The sequence below is a fragment of the Pseudochaenichthys georgianus genome, chromosome 5 (assembly GCF_902827115.2).
Source record: "Pseudochaenichthys georgianus chromosome 5, fPseGeo1.2, whole genome shotgun sequence".
NCBI classification, from domain to species: Eukaryota; Metazoa; Chordata; class Actinopteri; order Perciformes; family Channichthyidae; genus Pseudochaenichthys; species Pseudochaenichthys georgianus.
In genome coordinates, this window is record NC_047507.1 from 14833422 (window position 1) to 14857517 (window position 24096).

The 24096-nt window shown below is 41.4% G+C and overlaps 1 protein-coding gene across 5 annotated transcripts in view; it reads left to right on the forward strand.

Moving 5' to 3' along the window:
• The window catches only part of poc1a (POC1 centriolar protein A), a 40996-nt gene extending 30188 nt beyond the window's left edge, over window positions 1-10808 (forward strand). For all 5 annotated transcript variants that reach the window (XM_034083997.2, XM_034083998.2, XM_034083995.2 and 2 more), the window contains exon 11: window positions 8724-10808. In XM_034083997.2, the coding sequence (XP_033939888.1) occupies window positions 8724-8834 (111 nt within the window). In that variant the 3' untranslated portion in view covers window positions 8835-10808. The remainder of the gene's footprint in view (window positions 1-8723) is intronic.
• Window positions 10809-24096: the final 13288 nt, after the last annotated feature.

Here is a 24096-nt window from a genome sequence, read left to right on the forward strand (position 1 = left end):
CAGCAATACATCCTTTATTGGATTTCTATTTAACCAACTATGCTCCCTGGCTAAGCCTAAAGCTGCAGCCAGAGGTTGCTCTGCACCAAACTCACCTCACTGCAAGGTGGTCTTAACACCTCACTCATTTAACTTTGCATATACTTTGCTGTGTGTGTGTGTGTGTGTGTGTGTGTGTGTGTGTGTGTGTGTGTGTGTGTGTGTGTGTGTGTGTGTGTGTGTGTGTGTGTGTGTGTGTGTGTGTGTGTGTGTGTGTGTGTGTGTGTGTGTGTGTGTGTGTGTGTGTGTGTGTGTGTGTGTGTGTGTGTGTGTGTGTGTGTGTGTGTGTGTGTGTGTGTGTGTGTGTGTGTGTGTGTGTGTGTGTGTGTGTGTGTGTGTGTGTGTGTGTGTGTGTGTGAGACTGAGTGTAAATTGTTAATGGCCACGCTTAGAAGCAGGAACGCTTCTTGTGTGTGTCTTTCTTTCTTCTTTCTTTCAATCTGCAGTGCAGAATGTTGGAGCATTTAGATTTGGCTCAGGGCAGCCAGCCGCTAGCTAACCCCTCCCAGGGGGGGTGGGCAGCAGCCTCTCCCTTTCAAGACCTATTCACCCAAACCCAGATGCCAGATGGATCGTCTGTGTCTGGTTTTGTCCTTCTGCTCTTTGATTGTTTGGGTTCATTCTTATTTTTTACATTAGGACATGGTAGGAAATCATTAAGATCTCTTAATATATTATATAAATGCTCATATCTGACGATCTTATGGTTGTCATTGAAAAGCTTTTCTCGTCCCCTGTGGCTTTGCTTTTGTCAATCCTGAACGTGACATTGTTATCAGACCTTATACAGTTTTTAACTAGTGTTTTAATGGTTTTCCTTTAATTGTACTGTTGAACTGAATCTAATTTAACTATTGAGGCAAAAACAATATGGAAGAAAAATCTAAAATCAGGAAGAAACATAATAATACAGCTGCAATAAATCAGGCCAGGAGAGTAAAGTTGTGGGGCTGCAAAGACTTCCGGTGCCCTTACTCAGACCACACCTATTTTCAAACTCAGCCTTCATTTTAAACTCAACTAGTTAACCGTAGAGTTTTCCTGAGTTGCACAATTGTGATGCTGCATTATGGGTTCAAATGTTTAACAATTGTCTTTGCAAATGTTTCAACAGAACTGAAATACAGTTTTGGTGAGTCAGATTTAATCAAAAGGTAGATTTTGCAAATGTAATTTTCTACCTGGGAGCTGAATTGGATGTTCAACTGAATCACATCAAAACCTGCATACAATTGGGTTAAAATGCAGCAGAAGTCACAGCTGGTGCAGGTTCAGACACGCTTTTTTAACCGTACAGATGGTAACATTGGCAGATCACTGACTTTCACCTCACCTGCTGTTGTATACACAGCTTGTTAAGAGATTTTTAAAAAGGGAGTTCTCCAAAACACAGCACAGTAATGTTAAAGGTGACATGTCATGCTTTTCCGGTTATTGCCCGTCCCCTTGTGTGTTATGAAGGTTTTTATGCATGTAAACGGTGTGCAGAGTCAAAACCCTCAAAGTACACCATGTAGGGAGTACAACTCTAAAACAGAAAATACCTCCCCAAAACGCCTCGTTGGAGATACGTCACTGTCCATTTGATTCTTCCGGGGACATCATGATGTCATGTCGTCCCCGGAACGAAATGGACCAATCCGTGGAGCCGTTACGTTACGTCCGCGGAGCCATTACGTTAAGCCCCCGCTGATTGGTCCAAATTGACCAATCCACGGACTTCCTCACACACTCAGTGCATGCAGCTCTGCTGATTTCTCCTCCCTGGCTGCAGGCTGATAACAGACAGTTGGGATCGCGGCGAAATTCTCTCTGCAGACCCATTCTCACAGCGTTTATCAACCTTTTTCTTACTCAATATCAAGCCACACTTATTGTTTTTACTTCGGCTGTGACTTTGTGTGTGCTCAGGATGAGTTAGGCTGTGTTTCGCTGTGAATCGCTAAACAAGGAAATCACACCTCCACGGAGCTTAGCGCGATTCACAACGTCTCGACTGGTCCCGACCAATCGGAGCACACTGGGCTCACAGGGAGGGGGGGGGGGCAAGAGCTGCAACGAGCCGTTTAGTGGAGAGAGTGAATACACATACTTTACAGAGATGCTGTATGCGAAACCAATGTGAGTTTGGAAAATTGCACAGTATAAATCTATTCTAGTAGACCTCAACAATGGAATTATGATCAGTGGAAATGGCCATGACATGTGACCTTTAACTTCATGTTGTTAAAAAAAAACAGACCACTAGAAACGTAAGGTAATGTATAATTAGGTCATGTAAAGTATGCACACGAGCTCAACCCAGCTTTCTTTCAGCTGACCTCCAAAATGCCCTCATACGTGAGTAGAAAGAAAAGTAGAGATATTTGTCCAACATCATCTGTTCAACTTTGACAACATGGAGATTTAAATGACTGCCCCGCCTTCCTCTGAAGATTAGGCTGACAAAGGGACATCATTTATTTGTGTGTTATATTCCAGTTCCTCTTTAAGTATTTTCTCCAGCATTATTTTTCACTTTTACGGCTCTAACTCTAATAACAGAGGAGACTGTGAAGGAACATGTTGAATTATTCAACGTTAGGCTGAAGCTTCTAAAGCCACAGTTTCTTGTGTTAGCTGTTTTTTCACTTGTCTGCCCCCCTCCCCCTCACCAATACCCCTCTCTTTATTCCTATTCCTCTGTTTGATAAGAGAAGATGGATTAATCCCCCGTGGGGGAAATTCAGTTTCCACTCTGTCGTACACACACATGCGCTTTTATACAGGTCATACAGTACACACTTTTTAGAACATGCACATACATATACAAATACACACACAGTTGTATGCACACATGCACATGCAGTTGAGAGGTCAGAGCGGAGGCAGCCAGTCTAGCCAGCGCCAGTGAGCAGTTGGGGGTTAGGTGCCTTGCTCAAGGGCACTTCGGCAGTTGCCCAGGAGGTGAACTGGCCCCTCTCCAGTACCAGTCCACACTCCATATATAATAATTCATTCCTCTTACATGTCCTCCCTCACTGAGCCTGCATAACCCACACCTATCCACTTCTTTCACACTCTCCCTCTTAATTATGAAGAATATTGAATCAATATTTGCTCTCTCAACTTTATTTACCAATTAAAGCACAGCGGTGCCTTCTCTTCCTCCATAGACCATTAGACAGTAGGTGAGAGAATATGGTGAACTTCCTCTGTGATATGGCTCAAGGGGAAAACTGCAACAGAAAGTCTTTCATTAACACTTGCTCTTTTAAAACGTCCAGTACTTTCTCTCTGCTCTCCATCATTCTGCATGTTTCTGCTCAACCTTAACCTTATGTGTGAGTCAGAATAGATGTACACAGATGTGGACCACTCCATTGACTGTGTTTCTGTATCACCAGCTATAAATGGAGCTGCATGAATAATTTGAATAAAGTGAAAGCAACTTGTTCCTGTTCCTCAGAAAAGATTAAAACTGTTTAACTATAGGTTGTGGACTTTTAGAAACCACAACGTTTTTACCACAGTGTTTGAAATACTAAGGATTGGAGGCGGTCTCTGGTTTGTATGTTTATAGTTCTGTTTTACGAGAACTAAGAAGTAAGAAAGAAAGAATTCCCAAGATAGGCCACCATCATTCTGAGAAATATGGTGACTTAATATTCCAACAAGGAACTCTGATCATAGATACTATTTATAAATCATTATTACATCTTAAAGTCTAAAAATCAGTAGTTGAAAAAGCTCATTTTCTATCCTTATTTGGTAACAAAAACACTAAAGTAAAGCCGCTCAGACTCACTTCCACCTACTCCATCACATCATGCTGAGCCAGAGTCAGGGACAACACCGCATATGTTATGAAATGTGGTGCGATGATGAAAGGAAGAAAAAATCTGCTCTTACAGTATGTCTTGTAAAACATAAAAGCCTGCACTACACTTTCAAGTGGTCATTTTCAGGAGAGGTTAAGTATACATTTTCCAATAATTCAATGTTAGCATACTATAGCAGCATTAAGATAAAGAGCCTTCGTTAACAAGAGGCCGAGGCTATTAACTAATGACTGTATGGATTTGTATTGGCTTTTTGCTAATACAATGTGTTTAAATATGGTTATTGTTTCACCGCAGCAGTGCTTGTGCTTACACACCTTCAGATCATTAGTGTTGGTCAGTGGGCGAATTCTGGCTACCAGGTTTTGTTATGGTGTTTTTATGATATCACTTAAACCATTCTTTTTAATTCCTTGTTTTATGACTATAACTCACTTTAGTGGTAGTATATTATGTTAAGCACGTCAGTGAGCTACATATAGAGAAAAGACCTGACTTTGCCACCTTTCACCAGCACCAGTTTGCCTTTCTTTGCCTTTCAGACTATCAGACTTCAGCGTGGGTCATACCAAAGCTATGAGACTTTGTAACAGAGGCCAGCAATGCTCAGGGCGATGGGGAGTATAATGTGTTCTGGAGAGAAAAGAAAACAGCTTGCTCTATTTTTAGGAGCATAAAGATTTGGTTTCTACTCCAGATGAAAACTATATGCCCGTATAATGTTGCAGCTGCCTGGGGACACGATGCGGAATCACACACACACCCATAGCTGGTTGGCTGAGACTGGGTAGCCATATCAGGTTGGTAAGATAAACAGGGTGGTATTGATCTAGAAAACGGAGACAGGCAGAGAGGGGGAGAGAAAGGGGAAATACAAGCCTTCTCTCTCCCATGATGCATGAAATAGCAGGAGATGTTATCTATTTTGATGACCCAAAAGAAACTCCACGCACCCACACATTGATGAATTTATTTCCATCGGTGGGTGCAGAGTATGAGATTATCTGAGGGATTTAACAATGTAAATTACTTCATCAGTATGCCTTTAGTTGTGTGTGTGTGTGTGTGTGTGTGTGTGTGTGTGTGTGTGTGTGTGTGTGTGTGTGTGTGTGTGTGTGTGTGTGTGTGTGTGTGTGTGTGTGTGTGTGTGTGTGTGTGTGTGTGTGTGTGTGTGTGTGGTGTGTGTGTGTGTGTGTGTGTGTGTGTGTGTGTGTGTGTGTGTGTGGTGTGTGTGTGTGTGTGTGTGTGTGTGTGTGTGTGTGTGTGTGTGTGTGTGTGTGTGTGTGTGTGTGTGTCAGGCACTGTGGGGTCAATGCAGGACCTCAATAACCAATTACCAAAACCAGAGGGAACATGCTCCACATGGTGTCTTGGGTTGGAAGATTACTAAAACAACATGTACTGTAGTACACTTACAATGGAGGGTCAATATTGAGATGAAAATATAAGTTATTCGTCTTTAAATGGTAAGAACTTCTGTGTCCCTTACATAAATATAAAATGTTATTCAAATTATTACCACCCCTGATGATTTTTGTAATAATGCCAATAATTCAGAAATATATTTTCTCAACAGTATGTGTGGCTCCAGCTACCATTGCACTGTTGCTGTCTATTTTATATTTCTGTGTTTTAGCAGTCTTTAACAAACACCATTTCCCATAAACCTTTGCGAGTTAAACACAACTGCTCGACACACCGAGGCGATGCTAGACCAGTTTTTAATGTACTCTTTTAGTTTCATCACACAATAAGATAAAACTAAAATGATTGGACTGTGTTTAGTTGTTCTTGGTATTAATGACTTCGGTTCACCCAGCAAATTACAAAACGAGAAATGATCAACTAGTTTTAAGACATCCAGTGACTATTTTTCAACCATCTATGTTGTCTGTCATTGAGAATGACCCTGATTGTATAAAGTGAGCATAAAATGGTGATGAAAGAGAGATCCTACCTGTTATGTTGGCCCTGGGTTTAAGGTGCGTTTCATATAGTGATAGCTTTGAGTAACCGCTGTATAGTTGCTGATGAATCAACCCAGCAACAGGTTATTTCTCAATAAAACAAACCGGGAAGCAAACCACTTTTGAGGTCACCCAAATCTTTTTTTCCAATGTCTAACCTGCAGCTGGTTATATTTTCATTAAATGACTCATCTCGTTGCTGCTTTCTAGCAATTTTAAAAACTGCTCTCGCTGGCACAAAGAGACATTAAATGACAGGTTGAGACATGTTGACATATATTTTACTTGCTGGCCCAAATGTAGAGAGTCTGTCCATGTGAACATGTTGACTGGTTTATTTTTGTTCCTCCCCACAACCACATTTATGTTGCCAAGCGTTACTTTCCAAAACTGCTTACTAGCTGGTATTGTGTTTGTCACCAGGCAACAATATGTCAGAGATTCGGATAAAATGAGGCCACTATGACCACAAGATTCACTCAAATGACTGTCACCCTTTTGTATCTGTTTCACTTTTTGTGTTTGAATTTGCATAAATCTAATTCCTGCATTACTTATCAACAGTCAAGCCTGTTAAAGATGTAATATGTTACATTTCAAAAGTCAAACACCAGCTAGACTTATATTATTGAGGTTGTATTACAATATTCAAAATATTAACCCTTTTCAAACCTAGAGAAATGTATTTTAATTTGTTTTAATAATAATAATAATTCCTTACATTGATTATAGCGCTTTTCCAGTGCTCAAAGCGCTTTACAGATACACACATTACACATATTTTTTTTATACATGCAATGGTCACTGTGGAAAATACCCACAGGAGCAAGTTCAGGTGAAGTGTCTTGCCCAAGGACACAACGGCTTTACAGACGCAGCAGCGGGTTTCACCTTGATCTGATGATCATTGCACACCGTCCATCTTCACGCCTCAAAGTCATCGAGGCGCTTTTACAAGTACTATAAGATATTATACATGTACTGTGGACAATACCCACAGGACCAAATCCGGGTGAAGTGTCTTGCCCAAGGACACAACGGCCTGACGCAGTGACGGCAGGAGCGGGTTTCGAACTGGAGTTCCCCAGCACCCCCCTTGATCTGATGATCAGATGCACAGACCACTGCGCCACCCGTCCCATGTTTTACATCAGGATCTCAATTGATGAGAGGAACCAGCTGAGAACACCATCAGTGATTTCTAACGCTTACTGGTTTAAATCACCCGGTCTGTATGTTTTGGAGGGGAACCTCTGTGGAAAAGCCCGGTTAAACCTCTTGAGAGATGAACAATAGAGGAATCTTAACCGGGAGAAGCTGACTGCGGTGACACCCTCCCATGATCTGAAACACTCCCAAAACACAATCACTGCTTGCAATAAATGACATATTGTGCTTTAAAGCAATTAGGTTAACTAATGAAGGGACCAACACACATATAAGATGGTAGTATATTCTCAGTTGTCCTGGTCTTGTCTTTTAAGGAATACTCTCAGGGTCCAGACAGGAATCCTCTAATTCCTTCTATTTGTTTTAGATAATGAAAGACTGATTACATTATTTCTTTAATGTGGCTACTGGATCTCAGATACAATAAAGGATAGAAAAGCCAGCTGTGTCCTCAGTAATCGGTTCATTCAGATGATGAAATCAAACCTGGAGGCTCGTCTGATGAACAGGCTCAGGCGACACAAACACACAACAAACACTGTGACTGTTGGAGGATGCTGAGAGGGAAAGTATGTCGCACTGTGATCTCACTACCCACACATGCCCGTCCTCATTCGGATAGCGACCTTCTTGTATTCTCTGTGTGCGTAAGTGTGTTTATGCAACTGTGTGAGACTTAGAACAAGAGAGGGTGCGTGCCAGACACAGAAACTCTGGTGTTTTCAGCTCAAGCAGCAGATCTCTCTCTGATAATCAGCTGGATTGTCTTGCACGCACGACATCTGTCTCAGAAACACACAGAACCTTTGGAGAGAATTCTCATGGAAGAATATTATTCGATTTTTTTCTAACTCCAAGAATAAAATACCATCAGAATGACAGACCAGAATCCGGACACTGCTGGAGGCAGTGTAGTAATATAATGGCTGATCATTTCCACATATTCTGGAACTGTCCAGTGATCAAACCCTATTGGCTATCTATAATAACGGAAATAAATTCAATTCTTGGCTTTGAGTTTCCAAACAGTTTTGAGGGGATTTATTTAGCTAATATACCAGTGGAATTTAGTGTTCGGGACAAGTATCTTCTTAAAATATTACTGACAGCCAGCAAAAAGGCAATCACCAAAAAATGGCTTGTGAAAGATCCACCAACAAAGGGAGAATGGATAAACATTGTAAATGACTTGTTTCGCATGGAGAGGCTGACTTTTTCTCTAAGACTCTGTAGTGAAACATGTGACAATTACTGGTCCAAATGGGTTTTGCACATGAAGAGGGGGGTCACATAACCCTGAGATATTTATTTTATATTGCTTTACTCCTTTTGGTACAATAGTCTATAATTCGTGCATAACTCTGCTTCTACTGTATGTTTCACACAGATTGGTTGTGAACCCGTTGTGAGGGAGATCTTCCCATATCACAAGAATAATTGCTGAGAACATGTTGATGATGTATTACCCCAGTGACCTGTATGTTGTATGTTACTTGTTTGTTTTTCCTCTGTATTGTCTACAAATTAAAAATAAAGTATTAAAAAAAAAAAGAAGAAAAAAAAGAAACACACAGAACTGCCTTTCACACACATACAAACACCGCCATTATATAGTTATTACTGTCAGGCTGATGCTATACAGCCCTCTCTAACATGCTCTTTCCCTCTCATCCGTCTCCTTCCTTCCCCCCTTTATTTTCTTTCTTTGTCTTGTAACTCCATCCAGACGGTTTCCATCTTGGAGCAGCGGCTGACGCTGACAGAGGACAAGCTCAAGGAGTGTTTGGAGAACCAGATGGAGATCGGTCTACATCTCCAGAGACGTGAGGAGGCCTAAAGATGGCGGCACCAGAGAGAGGTTGAAGTGTGGTGTGAGGGAAATGGGGGTCACACAAACACTACTCACAGAAAGACATCTAGCGAACACTCCAGTTGTTACATCTCAGTGAAAATGTGCGATCTTGTACACTTGAACAATGCACACTGCGCCTCTCTGCTGATGTGCTGCGCCTGGTTATATTACAAAGAGATATCTGAAGTGAAGGAGTTGAATATTAGAGAAGTTGTTCTTTTCCAAGAGTGCTGAGAGAGCAGTCCGCTTTCTGCTGACAAAGGATCTGCTGCGAGTCACTTTGTGAGTGTGCAAGCGTCTGTGTGTGTGCGTGTTTCAATGTGTGTGCACACAATTGTGTCCTGTGTAGATGCATGCAAGAGACTTTCATACTTGCCTTTGCACTACACATGTGGACATCTTGAACTCTATTTGTGTATGTGGCGTGTAGTTCATGTAGAATGGCATCAGTAGAAAACACAAATACTTCAGTTCCCTCAACCAACATCTCTAAAATGCATGATATGTATTTGAGTTGTATTGAGACCAGCACAATCATTTTTAAATTGAACAAAGAGTAATTGAAAGTTATTTAAAGTGTGCTGTGTATGGATGCTTCATGTTTGTTCACCTGTTTGTTGGACATTAGTAGAAGCACTGGTTTAAATCAACTAACTTAACCTTTACCACGGAGCCAACAAAGTACCTTACCAAATTGGTAAGTTTGGTACAGTTATTAAAGATGGTCTCTTATGTTATATTTTATTTTCAACAAGTCCTGTTAAAATACTAAAAAGCAACAAGGAATTGATTCAGACAGGGTAGGAGGGTGGCAAAGTATTGAGAGATGTACTAACATATTGTTGGCTTTGGTTTTCTGATTTGTTGATCATAAAACTAAATATAAAATAACTTCAGTAGTTTAAAAGATTTCAGAGTTTATAGCAACCAATTGTTATCACTTCAGTGTGAAAGATAAGCATCTTGTTCCATCCACATACACTGGGTCTTAAACTTTTATACTCTGAAAGTAACTGATTGTTTACTTTCTTAATAAATATGTTTGCACCCGTACCTCTGACTTGAAATTAGCTGATGAGAGGATTGCTCTTTCACAACCCTGAGCTCTGTTTGTGTAACGACTGAAAGAGAGTTTGTTTTCATAATCGTTGCCAAATCGATGATGTCACCCGGTTACTTTTAAGAGACTGTTTCCTGCTCTGATTGGCCCACAGAGCCCGAGCTGTTACCCGATGAATCATGACTTCTCAGTCTTTATTGTCCTCAGCAGAGATGTTAAGATCATGAGCCGTGAACTGTCATCCATCGCTCCTTTTCCCAACCCTTTCTATGCCAGATTCTGAGCGATGATTTATTACAAAAACATGGGGGAAGCGGCTAAATACGACTGCCCTACTTGAGTCCCAAATCCTTATGTTTCACCCCCCGAGTAATTTAGGTAACCTGACCGCTGATGCTAGATCACTACTTTTATTTTTAGACGCTTCTATGAAAATGAGCTTGACCCCATGCTCGGACGCACACTGTGTTTTCTCAAAATACAGATTCATCTGACCCAAAAAAGACCTCTTCATTCATTTGAGATTTTTATTTTACATACTGGTAATATGTTTACATAGTATTGCAATGATTCTTTCAGAGTCCTATTGTGGAGTTCTCAGAGAACAGTGTGGCGTCATTAAGAGGAAAATATTAATGACTGTTTCTTTAAGACCCGACTCAGGCTCCGCACTGATGGAAAAAGAAGAAAAACAAAACCGGAATTCTGGAGCTGTGCTGCCGGGCCCACTCTCTTCCTTCCTGTCTGGGGCCCGGGGACACACACACGCGCACATACACACGCACTCACACACACACACACACACACACACTCTCAAGCCAGAGAAAACGGCTCCCTTTACTATGGGCCTCAACCAGACGGCCTGCCAGGAGCTCTAGTGGAAGAGAGGAGGGGCTGAAAGTGTGTGTGTGTGTGTGTGTGTGTGTGTGTGTGTGTGTGTGTGTGTGTGTGTGTGTGTGTGTGTGTGTGTGTGTGTGTGTGTGTGTGTGTGTGTGTGTGTGTGTGTGTGTGTGTGTGTGTGTGTGTGTGTGTGTGTGTGTGTGTGTGTGTGTGTGGGTGTGGGTGGGTGTCTTTGTGGGGACCACGTTCAGTTTTAAATCTTGATAGTGAGGACATTTTGGGAGTTTTTTCATGTCTAGGGTTATAGCTGTAACCATAAATGAATGAGTCAATCCACAAGAAGTGAATCCCAAACTATATTTAAAAGTAATTTTTCATTTTAAAACACTAACTCTTCTTACCGATACTGTAAGATTGTATTACATATCTCTGTTTTATATAATTGGGAAGTGATATTCTTTAATGATAATGTATTTATTTATATATATTAACTTTATTGAGGAAATAACTGGACAATGAATTGTAATAATTTTAAGTTTTTGTTCAGTTTACATGGAAACCTGCAAAGGACCATGACTAAATACAAATATCAGAAGAGAAAACATTGAGTAATGACTCAAATGTGATGCCTTTTTGTCTATTTAAACTGGACTCAAAGTTTAAACAATACAAATATCTAAAAATGTGACTACAACTATTCAAAGTCCCATCTAAGGGTGAGACTAAATCTAAATCTCTACACTGTTTAAACATCTGATAAGCATTCAAACTAATGGATCTGTTACTAGAAGTGGAATTCCTGGATCGTATTTCATGTCTCACCCGGTAACTAAAGCAACGCCCCTTCTCCATCAAAGCAACCTACTTAAGGTTTGCTTTATGAATTTAGTTCTGATGGTTAATGTTACGGCCTAATGTCCTCACAAGTATAGCGGTACAGATGTGTGTGTGCATACATGAAAAAGAAAGAGGAGAAAAAAGAAGTTGGAGCTCAAGCCTCTGTAATATGTAGCCCATGTGTGGCCCGTGTGTGTAGGAGGGGGTTGGTGATTCTATGAGGAGAACATCTGGATATGTTTTTCCTGGTGCGCTGTGGTTGCTGCCACTGCTTGCCTGAGAGTGTGTTTTAGAGTTTTACTAGTTCAGTGTGGCAGGTTTTTGTGCTCTCCTGCTCCTCTTGGCTCTTTCTGTCCTCAAACATTGTGTCATATTCCAACTTTATGAGATTTATGAGCTTGAGAATGCTCTCACAACTGGCTGCTGCTCTGCCCTGTTGCTGCAGGTGGAGGCTGCGCTGCCATACATAGTGTCTCTATCACTGCAAAGTCAAACAAATCCCAAAATATCTATTGCCAGAGCGTGTTATTAGAACTTGTGTTATAATCAGATGTTGGTGTCCATCACTGAAATGGTCCATGTAACTGTATAGTGGTCAGCGCTCAATGAGCTCAGCGGGAACTGGACGTAGTTCTAGGAAAGAAATGAGACGCGGTCTGCAGGGACACAGTTTTGAGGAACCACAGTAGAAAAACATAGAATAAGTCTGCGTTCTGCTTATGATGTACAAGAGTTTCCAGTGAGTCACAGTAAAAGCAGGTGCACTATACGTTTTTACAGGCCCAAAGAGATTCATAAATACAGACAGAGCCATATGCACAGAGTAGACACAATTATTAAAACATCCAAGAGCTACAAAAGTGACCTGCATTAGTCTGTAAAAAAATAGAGCTTAAATGAAGCCACATGGGTCCAAACAGTAAATATATTATATGTTTGAAGTGTACTTTTGAACCAAAGAAAGTATTTTAGTCATTGTTCATTTGGATCCTAAGTAATCAGAGAATGAAGCTGAACCAATGTTAGCTTACAGCCCATTCGTCCTTTGTCTGCCGGCTCTGATTTGAATGCGAAAAAGATCATTGTCTGTACCCATTTTTAATCACCGGGTCTGTTTGTTTTCGTGACGAGAAAACCTGTGAATAATTTGTCTCTCTGTGAAACCTTAATAATGGAGAACAATGGAGGAATACTTACAAGATTGCTACTTTAAAAACCCACCAAACTCGGTCAATTGGTGTTGATCGGATTGTGAGACCCTTGGGGCAGGAATATAGTATATTGTGTGTTAGAGGAAATAAAGTGCAACAAATTAAAGTCACAATAATGACACACTGTACATCAAGGTGTGTAAAGGGTTATCTCAGAACTGATTAAATGAGGAGAAAATCCTTTGAGCTTCGAACTTAAAATATATTTTCTGAGCAAAACTGGATTTGGCTAAACTCCCCATTGCCTGATTTACTGCCTCACCCCTTTCTCCCACTCCTTCCCCCTCTGAGACTGAGCTGTGCTGGTCGGCCGCTGCTGAGGTTTGGCGCTGCGCTCCTTCAACCCACGCTTGAGCTTTTGCTCCAAAACCATCTTTTCCATTCGATTCCAATCGGACTGAATGGATGGAGTTAGTGGGTTTCTTGTAGGACGATGCAACAACAGAGAACAAGGGTTTAAGTTTTGTTGACACATTTTACGGCAATCTGAAAAAGGAGCTTTAGTTGTCATGCTGTCAAGTATTAACAGATGGATTAATTTTAGGAGAAATAACTTACTTCACATCTGCTGCTCTGCAAACAAATGTATTCTGTATACCCCTATATTTTAACTAAATGTATAATTGGTATAAAGTCCTTCAATGCTCCAATGTCAGTCTTAAAGGTCCTCTATTATGCAAAATCCACTTTTTCATGTCTTTTATACATGAACATGTGTCCCCTCTGTGTAAAGAGATTCGAGAAGTTACAGGAAAAAAATATTCGCTCACTTTTTGTCCTGATCCATTTATATAAAAACCTGTCTGAAAATGAGCTGATCAGATTTTTGCCACTTTATGATGTCATAACGATGTGTTGTCTTGTGTAACCATTAGCCAATCACCAACCAAGTTAACCCCCCACCTTATCACCTGAATCTCCTCCTATGCCCCTTTCACACCAGCGCCTTTTCAGCTCCGGCTCGGAGCTAGAGCCTGAAAAGCGCTGGGTTTTCCAGTTCACACCGGAGCTGCGCCGGCTCTTAGCTCCGGAATCCGCTTCATTTCCAGCTCCAAAAAATTGTCGGTCCAGAGGCAAGAGCTTTGGAGCTAAGAGGTGACGTCGCTTACGTCGAGGCGTGCAGGAAACTAAACCCACCTCCCCTGAACATGGGTCGACTGTCATGCCTGCCTACAAGCAGTAGTGCCTATAAACACACTTTATAAAGTCAGGCAACACTAACCAGGCTTCGTGTGATTCTGTTTATTTGTGCCTTACTTTGACCGTCCGTTCGCTGTTATCGATCATTGTGGAGAGAGGCAGACGTGTTGTTTTGTATTATTGCAGCTATCGGATGCAAGTAGTCGGTTTAGCTTCGGTTGCTATGCTAACATCACCCGTTTTATACCAGAGAAACTTTCATAACAGCGTTGTGATACCAAACAGTGTCAATTCAGACTGACACACATTCACTTAGGCTAAGGGGAACTGGGGATATGCATCAGCTGCTTGTGTGAGTCGGACAGTGAATACTTTAGAGCGGCCGCTGCAGTGTGAGCTAACCGGGAGCTAACGGGAGAATAAACTCCTGTGGAAGAGCAGCCAGCACTGCAGCGGTCGGTAAATGCTGCAGAAACACATTAATAAACAATGAACCACGGCACTCTGGAGCAAAGCATAAGGTTGGAGAAGTCGTTATTCAATTTATTCTGGCTTCGTGTGATTAAAAGCAACACGATCATCGACCCGACGCAGTTGTTGTTGTTGTTGTTGTGAGCTGCCGTTGGGGGGCAAATCAGCGATGTAAACGGTGACGTCATGACGCAGCAAGGGCAGCTCTGGGGCGCCAGTGGGCGGTGTGCACAGAGCGGGAGCTGAAAAGGGAAACCGGAGCTGAACCAGAAAAGCTCCCGCTCGGAGCTAGAAACTGAAAAGCGCTGGTGTGAAAGCCGCACTAGAGCACCATTAGCTGCGTTCACACCAGTCTATGGTTCACACCAAGTACTTTGTCGTACTTAGTGCCGGGACTTAGTGCCCCGGCACTTATGGCGCATTTCCACTGCAGCGGGGTAGCCCCGTTTAAGCGTCCCTAAGCGTCCTCGCTCAGGCCTCGGGTTGCCTCGCTGGCCGTCCGAGGCCGTGGCGCATTTCCATTACAGTTTAGGACCTGGGGTAGCAACGCAGTGTAGGCGGGGCGATCGGCTTTTTGGCCGGCTTTTTGGGCGGAGCGACGCTGGGTAAAACTGCAGTGGCGTCATCTTCAATGCGACACAACTCACAAAACACACACAACAATGGAGGATGTGGAAGCGATCGTTTACTTGTTTCTTGTGAAATCCATGGTGCTGACATGCTGTGCTCTGCATAATGTCTGCGAGAGTCATGGAGAGGACTATGATGATGGGTGGAATGCACCAGCAGCAGAGCCTGGGGTAGCAGTGTCTCAAGGTGCAGAGGAGGAGGGCACTGACATCAGAGAGGGTTTGATGCGCTACCAGAATACCTAAATATGCATTGTATTGTATTGTATTGAACATAAATAAATCCTTTTTTTTTCATATACATGTGTTTGTCAAATGTTTTAAACAAATGTTATCTGAATTGAATATTTAGTAAATATTTGAATTTCCAGCACCAGTAAGTACTGCCCCATAATAAGAACATTTGAGGAAATATCAGATCATGAAAAGAAAATCTTTCTAATAAATTAAGCGAATATCAAAGCTAACTATAAACATAAATACTAAAGTGTAAAACACAGCAAAACTATATTCATAAATGCAAGTGTAAAATAGTGTGGACAATTGTAAACATGGATGGAGGCTAAAGTATCCACAACATAAAATAATATATTAAAATATAACCTCAATCTTTCTTCTAGACATGTTAAAAGCTTGCTTGAATGGGTTATAGGTTTCTTTTGTTCTCTCGTCTTTGAAATATATAAGGAATGTGTTGTTTGAGTCTAGTAGAACGAGGGTATTACAATTGAGCAATTTCTTCATGTATTATGTATTTATCATGTATTCTTAATACTATTACAAAATAAACATGTAATAATGTTTTAGAAGAGGACCTCAAGCTAGCAAACTCAATTTCTTGCTTTAAATCTCTTAAAACTAAGGGGCTTTTTCCTAACTAATGGTGTTTGTTATTGATTTATAAATTCATGTATGTTTATATCTTCTCTAAATCAAGATTATGTGAATCTGATTTTTTTCTGTTGGGTGCAATTCATTATCAACAAGAGATAAGATAAGTCAAAGAAGTACTTTATTGATGGCAGTATAAAAATACAAAAAGAATGTTGTATCAAAAAGGCATGCCATTAAACAATACAAATAAAAAATGTAAAACTGTATTGCAGCCAGCATAAATATACATGGAATTGTAAAAATAAATATAAAATGAACATTTTAAAGAAAATAAATACAAAGTACAAATGTTGCATTTAAAAATTAACTAGATAAAAAATATATAATATGTACAAAACTATTAAGATTATTTGAAGTATCACGGAGGAGACGGGCCACGTCGGCTGCCCAGTCATGGTGCCGTTCCTGCTGGGCCCGATCCTCTCCTCCTCGTTTCCTCTTGCCTGGGTGACAATAAGATAATAATTAGCAATAAGGAAAAAACACTGGAAAGGTACAGGTCACACAAGGATATAAGAATAACATGTTTAAACAGAACAACAGTAAGGTGAACTAAAGAAAGTTCTGGCCCTAGATGTTTACAATGATTGTGAAAGTGAATTACATTATGTCCAGCCTGTTGATAATGAATATAAATATATGTATACGATAGGATGTCACACACAACTGTACTAGCTGCTTACTAGCTAAGACTTTACTTATAACAGAGCATTTCCACACAGTGGTATAGCTTATTTTAATTACTGACGATGGATGATCCAAGGTTTAAAAAAACAAAACACAATTCCAGTCGTTTTGCCATTTCTATTTCTTACCTAGAACCACACGCTGTGGTGTCGTGATGGCACTCGGTGTTGGTGGTTGATTTGGTGTCGATTCTTCGGCTGGGGTCCGTTCTAGATTCAATGACGATGTGGACGGAACACTGCCATCAACCGTTGTTCGGGAATGTTCCTCCTCACGAGTCCCAATGTAATCATCTAGAACAGCAAAATGACTTGTTAATTCCACAAACTACTGCAGCACAATACTAAATAGCAACAACAACTATAGAAAAGAAAAACTGAACGTAAACAATGGCACATATGGTGTTAGCAAACAATAGCTCTAGCTAAGGCTATCTGCCTAGGCTATCTGCCTTAGCTAGCTATGTAGCTCTTCGGGGCTCCATAAAAGCATGGGTTGTCGAACATTAATGTAATGATAAAATAGACTTCTTTGTTAGAAGTGAGCGTACCTTGCAGGGACTCCAGTAAAGCCGTTGCAGAGTCCAGGCCTCCCTCCCTCCCAACGTTGGCCGGTCTATGGCCGTAAATCTGGTCCAACAAGTCGAACCACTTCCATTGTTTCCTACCCGCACCACTCGTGTTATTGTTGTCCTTTACTTGGCGATATTCACTCTTCATCTTTTTGAGTTTTTCCCTACACTGCAGGAAAGTCCTCGAAAATCCGCGTTCGGACATCTGTGCAGAGACATCCTGGAACACTTTGACATTTCGCGTTGTTCCGTCGAGCTCCCGCTGGATTTTATCATCCCCAATGAGATTAAGGAACGTCGTCACCTCCTCGGTCGACCACGGTGTGCTTTTCTTCGACGTTGCCATTTTTGTAGCTCCTCCGTTTACAAAATGCTGTTTATAAAAATGCTGCAAGCTTGCTTCTAGATATATATGCGACGCTAGGGATGATCTCGCGCGCGATCTTGTGACGATTCTCTCTGACCAATCAGCAGTCGAGAGTGTTGACGTCACTAGTTCAGCCCTGGCTTGGCCTGATAGAACCACGATTTTATGGGGCCGGAAAAAGAGGGAAAAGTACCCGCTAGCCGGTGCTAGGCTATATGGAAAGGTCACCAAAAACTGGCCTGGCCGCTTGAGGACGGTTAAGGACGCTTAAACGGGGCTACCCGCTGCAGTGGAAATGCGCCATTAGTGCCCCGGCACTTATTACGCCAGGGCACTTAGTACAGATCGCGTTCACACCGGAATAAGTTCCCTGAGGGAAGATTACGCAAATGAGCCGCTGACGTCACTTTGCCTTCTTCTGCTTTGGGTTTACTGGCAGGCCGCAAACCACTTCACGGTGTATACTGCGACCCGAAGACCTCGGCCGGAAGTCCCCGGAGTTGGGGACTGGCTTCAGTAGAAGCTGCTGGGACTCCCAGCAGCTTCTACGAGTAAATTGCCAGAACGCCGACACCTCCTCATCTCCACCGCTCCCATGTTTTCTTTTGTGTTGCCATAAGTTAGGTTATCTGCGTTTGTGCGCTGGGCGAATGCTAATGCTAATAATGCTAATGCGAGGATAATAAAATGGCGGCTCTACAAAACATTTCAGAGTTGTACGGGGCGTGGGTTGCAATCCGCCCAGCCAATCAGAACTGGGACACTTTTTTCCCCCAGGAAAGTACCATCTCTCAGCAGGCACTAAAAATGGAGGTAAAAGTTCCCGGCGCTCCACGGTACTCTTTTTGGTGTGAACGCGACATAAGGGGTATACTAACGGAACTAAACGCGAAAAGTACGGGGAAAAGTACTCCGGTGTGAACGTGGCTAATGTGTTCTTTTAACCAAATATCTCTGAGGGACGTGGGGAGAGGCTCCTTATTTTCATCTAAAGTAACAGACAGGGAATCAGCACTTTTGAAACAGGGCTGAAACAGAGGGGATTATGGGATGCTACAATGCGGATCTGTTTGGTATTTCGAGCCAAACACTTCAGAGACATGTTTGTATATATCTGAGACCTATAATATATTGATGAAAAGCAGTATAATAGGGGACCTTTAAGTCACTTCTGACCCACGCTGGCTGCATATGTAACACAAATTCAACCAGTTCACACACGCCGTAAGGTGTGTAAATGTGTGCTGAGTGTTTAAAATTGATGACCTATTTTACAACGAACCAGCCCATAAAACAAACCTATCGATAACTTTCAGAACACCCGTCCCTCCCCTCTCAGAGACTCACCTTTAAATCACCTGCCTCTCTGAAGCTCCACTGCTCTGACACAAACTCACGGAGAAAGATTATCTAAAAGCAACACACGGTGTCTCTTACAGCTCTGTTTCTTTAAATACTACCCGTTGAAGGATGTATGTCAGGATTACATTATCACATTATCATAGCCATTCAAGCTCTGCAATGAATGATTATTGTCATTGTCAAAGTTTTAGATTTGAATGTGTTTTATATAAAATAGAAAAACAGTTCCTCATATTTGATCAGACTTTTTTTTCTTGAACAATTAAAATAGTTGGCAATCTACAGCGAATATGTCGACAGGCCACTGCTATTAACTAACCATTTTAGCACAAAAAAGGACATCAAATCTGACATCATACACTTTCATACCTAACTCGTTAGTTCTGGACTTTCTGAAATCAAGTCACAACCACAGAAGTATTAAATACCTTAATTTTGATCATGCAGATCTTTAATGAATGTATCCAACACCACTAGTTACGAGGTTGCTTTAAAACAGCTGGATGTTCTGTTCATGTGCTGGTCTGAAACCTGCTGAAACAGAGAGGAGGAGAGTAATATATGTCATGAGACAGAACATATTGTTAGAGTCATACAGTATCTGAGCACCTTTGACCATCTGTCTTTATGGCCCTGCCTCTCATCTGTCATAGTAATATGATGGGGTGAGGCTGAAGTGTGTGTGTGTGTGTGTGTGTGTGTGTGTGTGTGTGTGTGTGTGTGTGTGTGTGTGTGTGTGTGTGTGTGTGTGTGTGTGTGTGTGTGTGTGTGTGTGTGTGTGTGTGTGTGTGTGTGTGTGTGTGTGTGTGTGTGTGTGTGTGTGTGTGTGTGTGTGTGTGTGTGTGTGTGTGTGTGTGTGTGTGTGTGTGTGTGTGTGTGTGTGTGTGTGAGGGCTGAGTTAATGCACCTCAGTGCTTTTACAATCTTGCCTACGTAGGTACAGTATGTTTGCTCTGCATGTTGATAAGATACAGTAGAGCAGGGTGAATATTACTCCTAGCTTAATGAATGTTGCTTTTGTCATGTTGGTTCAGTGTCTTATAAAATGCTCACTCAAACTGGAAACAAAACCAGTCAAATGTGTTTTTTTGGATTTGTTCCAGACGTTTTGGTTAAATAATAGAAATCAGGTCGCTGTTTAACACAAGATTAAAGAGGACCTATTATGCTCATTTTCAGCTTTCATATATGTATTTTGTGCTTCTACTGTGACAGGTTTACATGCTTTAATGTTGGAAAAGTGCTTTATATTTCTCATTCTTCCAAAAAGACCAGAGCCAAGTTTGCTTTGATTGGTGAGCTGGCCGGCTCTGTTGTAATTGGTCAACTGCTTTGATTACAGGAAAGGGGAAATCCTAAAAAGAATAATAGGACCTCTTTGAGAGATTTTGACGCTCTGTTCCTCAACAATAATACGTCAGTGAACACCCCACTCTGTGTCTTAAAAACCGCAATTGGTAACAAGTGGCTAAATCAGACTACTCAACGTCATCGCGTGGGAGGCTGGGAGGCGTGTGGCGCAGTGGATAGATCCTTGGTGTTGGGATCAGGGGGTCACAGGTTGAAACCCCACTGCAGTCAGCATGATGTTGGGTCCCTGGGAAAGACACTTCACCCCAAATTGCTCCTGTGGGGATTGCCCACAGTATTGAGTATGTAAGTCGCTTTGGATAAAAAAAGCGTCTAACAAGTGACATGTAACATGTAATGTAATGTAATGTAATCGCGCCAAACACAAGTATGCCTTTAGCTTAGTACTGCTGATGTTACTGTATTATGAAATAGCCAATTATGATTTATAAGTTGATTTACTTTTGGTACTTCAAGTATGTTTTCAGGCAAATATTTTAGCATGGGTGAAGGACTTTTACTTGTAGAGTATTTTACACTGTTGTATCACTTTTAATCATTCCTTTAAAATATCTGAGTACTTCTTCTACCATTAATAGCAGTGTGTATGTGTGTGTTTTAAGGATAAAGGGTTGGTGATGAAAGATAGAATGCAATAGACACTCAAAATCATTCATATTTTATTAATTTGCTTTCTTGAATTAGACTGAGGAGATTTATTTCAGATGTACATTTGTTTAAACTGATTTCCTTTATTATCACTCAGCCGGCTCCCTTTTACACCCTTCCTCCCTCTCTCCCTTTCTCTGTGTTATGTATGTCAGTCCCTCTCCATCTTTCCAGTTTTGTCTTCAATAATGAATTCAGCTGTGAGACTTCTCTGTCGCTCCAAGACTGCTCACAGCATCTGTAAATTATTTACTGCTCTTCACTAGACATACACACTTCACATACAGAATACACACTTAAATGCAAACACAGCCACTAGGGGTGTAACGGTTCACAGAAGTCACGATTCGGTTCGTACCTCGGTTTGGGGGTCACGGTTCGGTATAACAAGGAAAAGCAAAATAAAGTCCCAAATGCATACTTTTTTTTTGCTGTTATTTATTTTTAACAGTAGTGCAAGTTTTGGTATGAAAATAAGGAACTCTAACATTTGGAATCATTAACTGTATTACACAGTTAAAAACAAACAACAAACAGTAACACACACACACACACACACACACACACACACACACACACACACACAAACACACACACACACACACACACACACACACACACACTCAGATGGCCAAATTATTTATATTGGCTGATGTCAAACAAAATGGTTAAATAAGCTGTACAACTAACAAGAATGTCTTGAACATATTAAAATAAATAATAAGAAAATAAAATCTGTACCTTTAGGAGCAATGTCTAACATGTGTAATTAACTTGTGAGTGTGTGAGGCCATTATGCCTAAATAAAGGTACTCAAGCTTTACTCTATTTTCAAGTTTTTCTTCAAAAAGATGAGTTTGTCTACGTTGTCAGTAGTGAGGGCAGATCTGTTAGCGGTAACTATGTCACCTGCCGTCGAGAAAACCCTCTCGCTGGGGACTGAGACTGACTCGGATGTGACTGAGCATGTTTGACGTGTTACCACTAGCATACCGCACCGCTGTCGAACAACGCCGACACACCGTCCTCGTCCGATCCCATCATTGTTGTAGTCCACAGGGAACCCGAAATGTTCCCACACACCTGATTTAAAACATTACATTACATTACATTGCATTTAGCTGACGCTTTTATCCAAAGTGACTTACAATAAGTACATTCGACCAGGAAGACACAACCTTGAAGAAAACAGAATCATATAAGAACATCAGGTTTCATAGAGCCAAACATTTCAAGTGCTACTCAACTAGCTATAGATAAGCCAGTCCTTAAAAGAAGCATGTGGGTCTTCTAGCTCCTGTGTGTTGTGTGAACTCGCCATAGCTAGGCTACTAAATTTTCTTCTTCATATATTGTGTTCGTTTTGTTGTGTTTTGTTCTTGTTATTCGTTTGTTATTTACGGGCGGCTGGCTTTTAGGCGCAATACCGCCCCCTGGATTATATATAGTGTAATACTGCCCTGAGTGACAGACTTTTTTCTCACTCGTAAAGAAAGGCGTATTCGCCGTGTGACTGCATGTGCCGAACCGTGACGTCCGAACCGTGACGGTTAGAGATGTCCCGATCTGATCACGTGATCGGGGATCGGAGCCGATCACGTGAAAAATCGGGGATCGGGATTTTTTTTTTTTTATAAAATATTTTTATTATTTTATTTCATGTTACAAAACAAAAATGACCATGTTGACATCTTAAAGTCATCCTGAGGCCTTAGTTTTGGTTAAAAATTACACAACATCATGTATGTCTTGCTTCTTTTGGGCTTGTTTTCATAGACCTGGTTGCTTATTTCTCTGAAATCTGGCAACAGAGTGGGCGCAGTGTCTAATAGTAGCAGTAAGCTAACGAGAGGCTACGTTCAGCTGGTGACTCGGGAGTCGGGACAGAGCAAATGTTAGCAGTTTGGAAGTATTATAAAATTGAAAGCGAAGGCAGTGTAACAGCCAGATGCAATGATTGCAAGGCGGAGGTTCCGCGTGGTGGAAAGAACAGAGCTACGTTCAACACGACCAATCTAACACGCCACCTGAGAAACAAACACCAACAACAACACGACGAGTACACAGCGGCCACTCAGGTATCGGCACTGAAACAACCGACACTTTCAGAGACTTTCAAAAGGAAATAGAAACTGCCCCAGAACAGTGAAAAGGCCAACAAAATTACAGCCAAGATAGCTGAATTCATCGCGTTGGATGACCAGCCGTTATCGGTTACCTTTTTCTCTCTTAATGCATTGCATAAAGATCGGATCGGGAAAAATCGGTATTGGCAGATTGTCAAAATCAAATGATCGGAATCGGATCGGGAGCAAAAAAAGGTGATCGGGACATCCCTAGTGACGGTACAGGACGAATACCGTTACACCCTTAACAGCCACACTTCTCTATCTATTGTATTCCTGAATAATTCATAGCAGTGCTCAGATAATTCTACTGGAGGCATCAGCATTGGCCTCTGAGCGCTTAACAGTTCACCTGAAAATGCAGATGTTGGAGGCAGCCATGTTTGAGAAAGTGAGGTGTAGCATCTTCAGGTGTGGCATCTTCATGTGCTTTGTTTAATGTACTCACACAAGCATCACCTGCGATAATAAGCTTTATTTTGATCATCATGTTAATGGTGTTTTCCAGTCATGGTTCCTTCACTTTCGTAAGAGTTCAAATTATTTAATGTAGATTTTTATCAATATCCCATCTAGTATCATAAAACCATCAAAAATTTCCATCACAGGTACCCAAAGTATCCAACCTTTTTTCAATTATCCTCAGCTGAATGTCACACTTCCACTGAGTTGATTAGAGGGTGATTGAGATCTCCTGTTGGCTCCTGATTAATAATTGAGAGCGGCTTGATGCATTTCCCCTAACGACGCCCTTTCTGAAGGGCAGAAGAGTGGTGGGCATTTGAGACTTCTTTGTGTCTTAACTTTGTGAATGAAGCAGATTTTGAGTTTTCTGAAACCGAGCTGTCTGTTACACATTACATTGTTATTCCTGTCCTTTGTTGCTAGTATGCTACCTCTGGCAAGCTTGTCATTTTGTCATAAAAGGATCATGAGCACCTTGGAAAAGTGGAACTAAATCAGTGACTGTGTGTAAACATTTAGCGAGCAATCACTAACTATAACAACCTCTGTACCTGCATGTGTTTGTGAT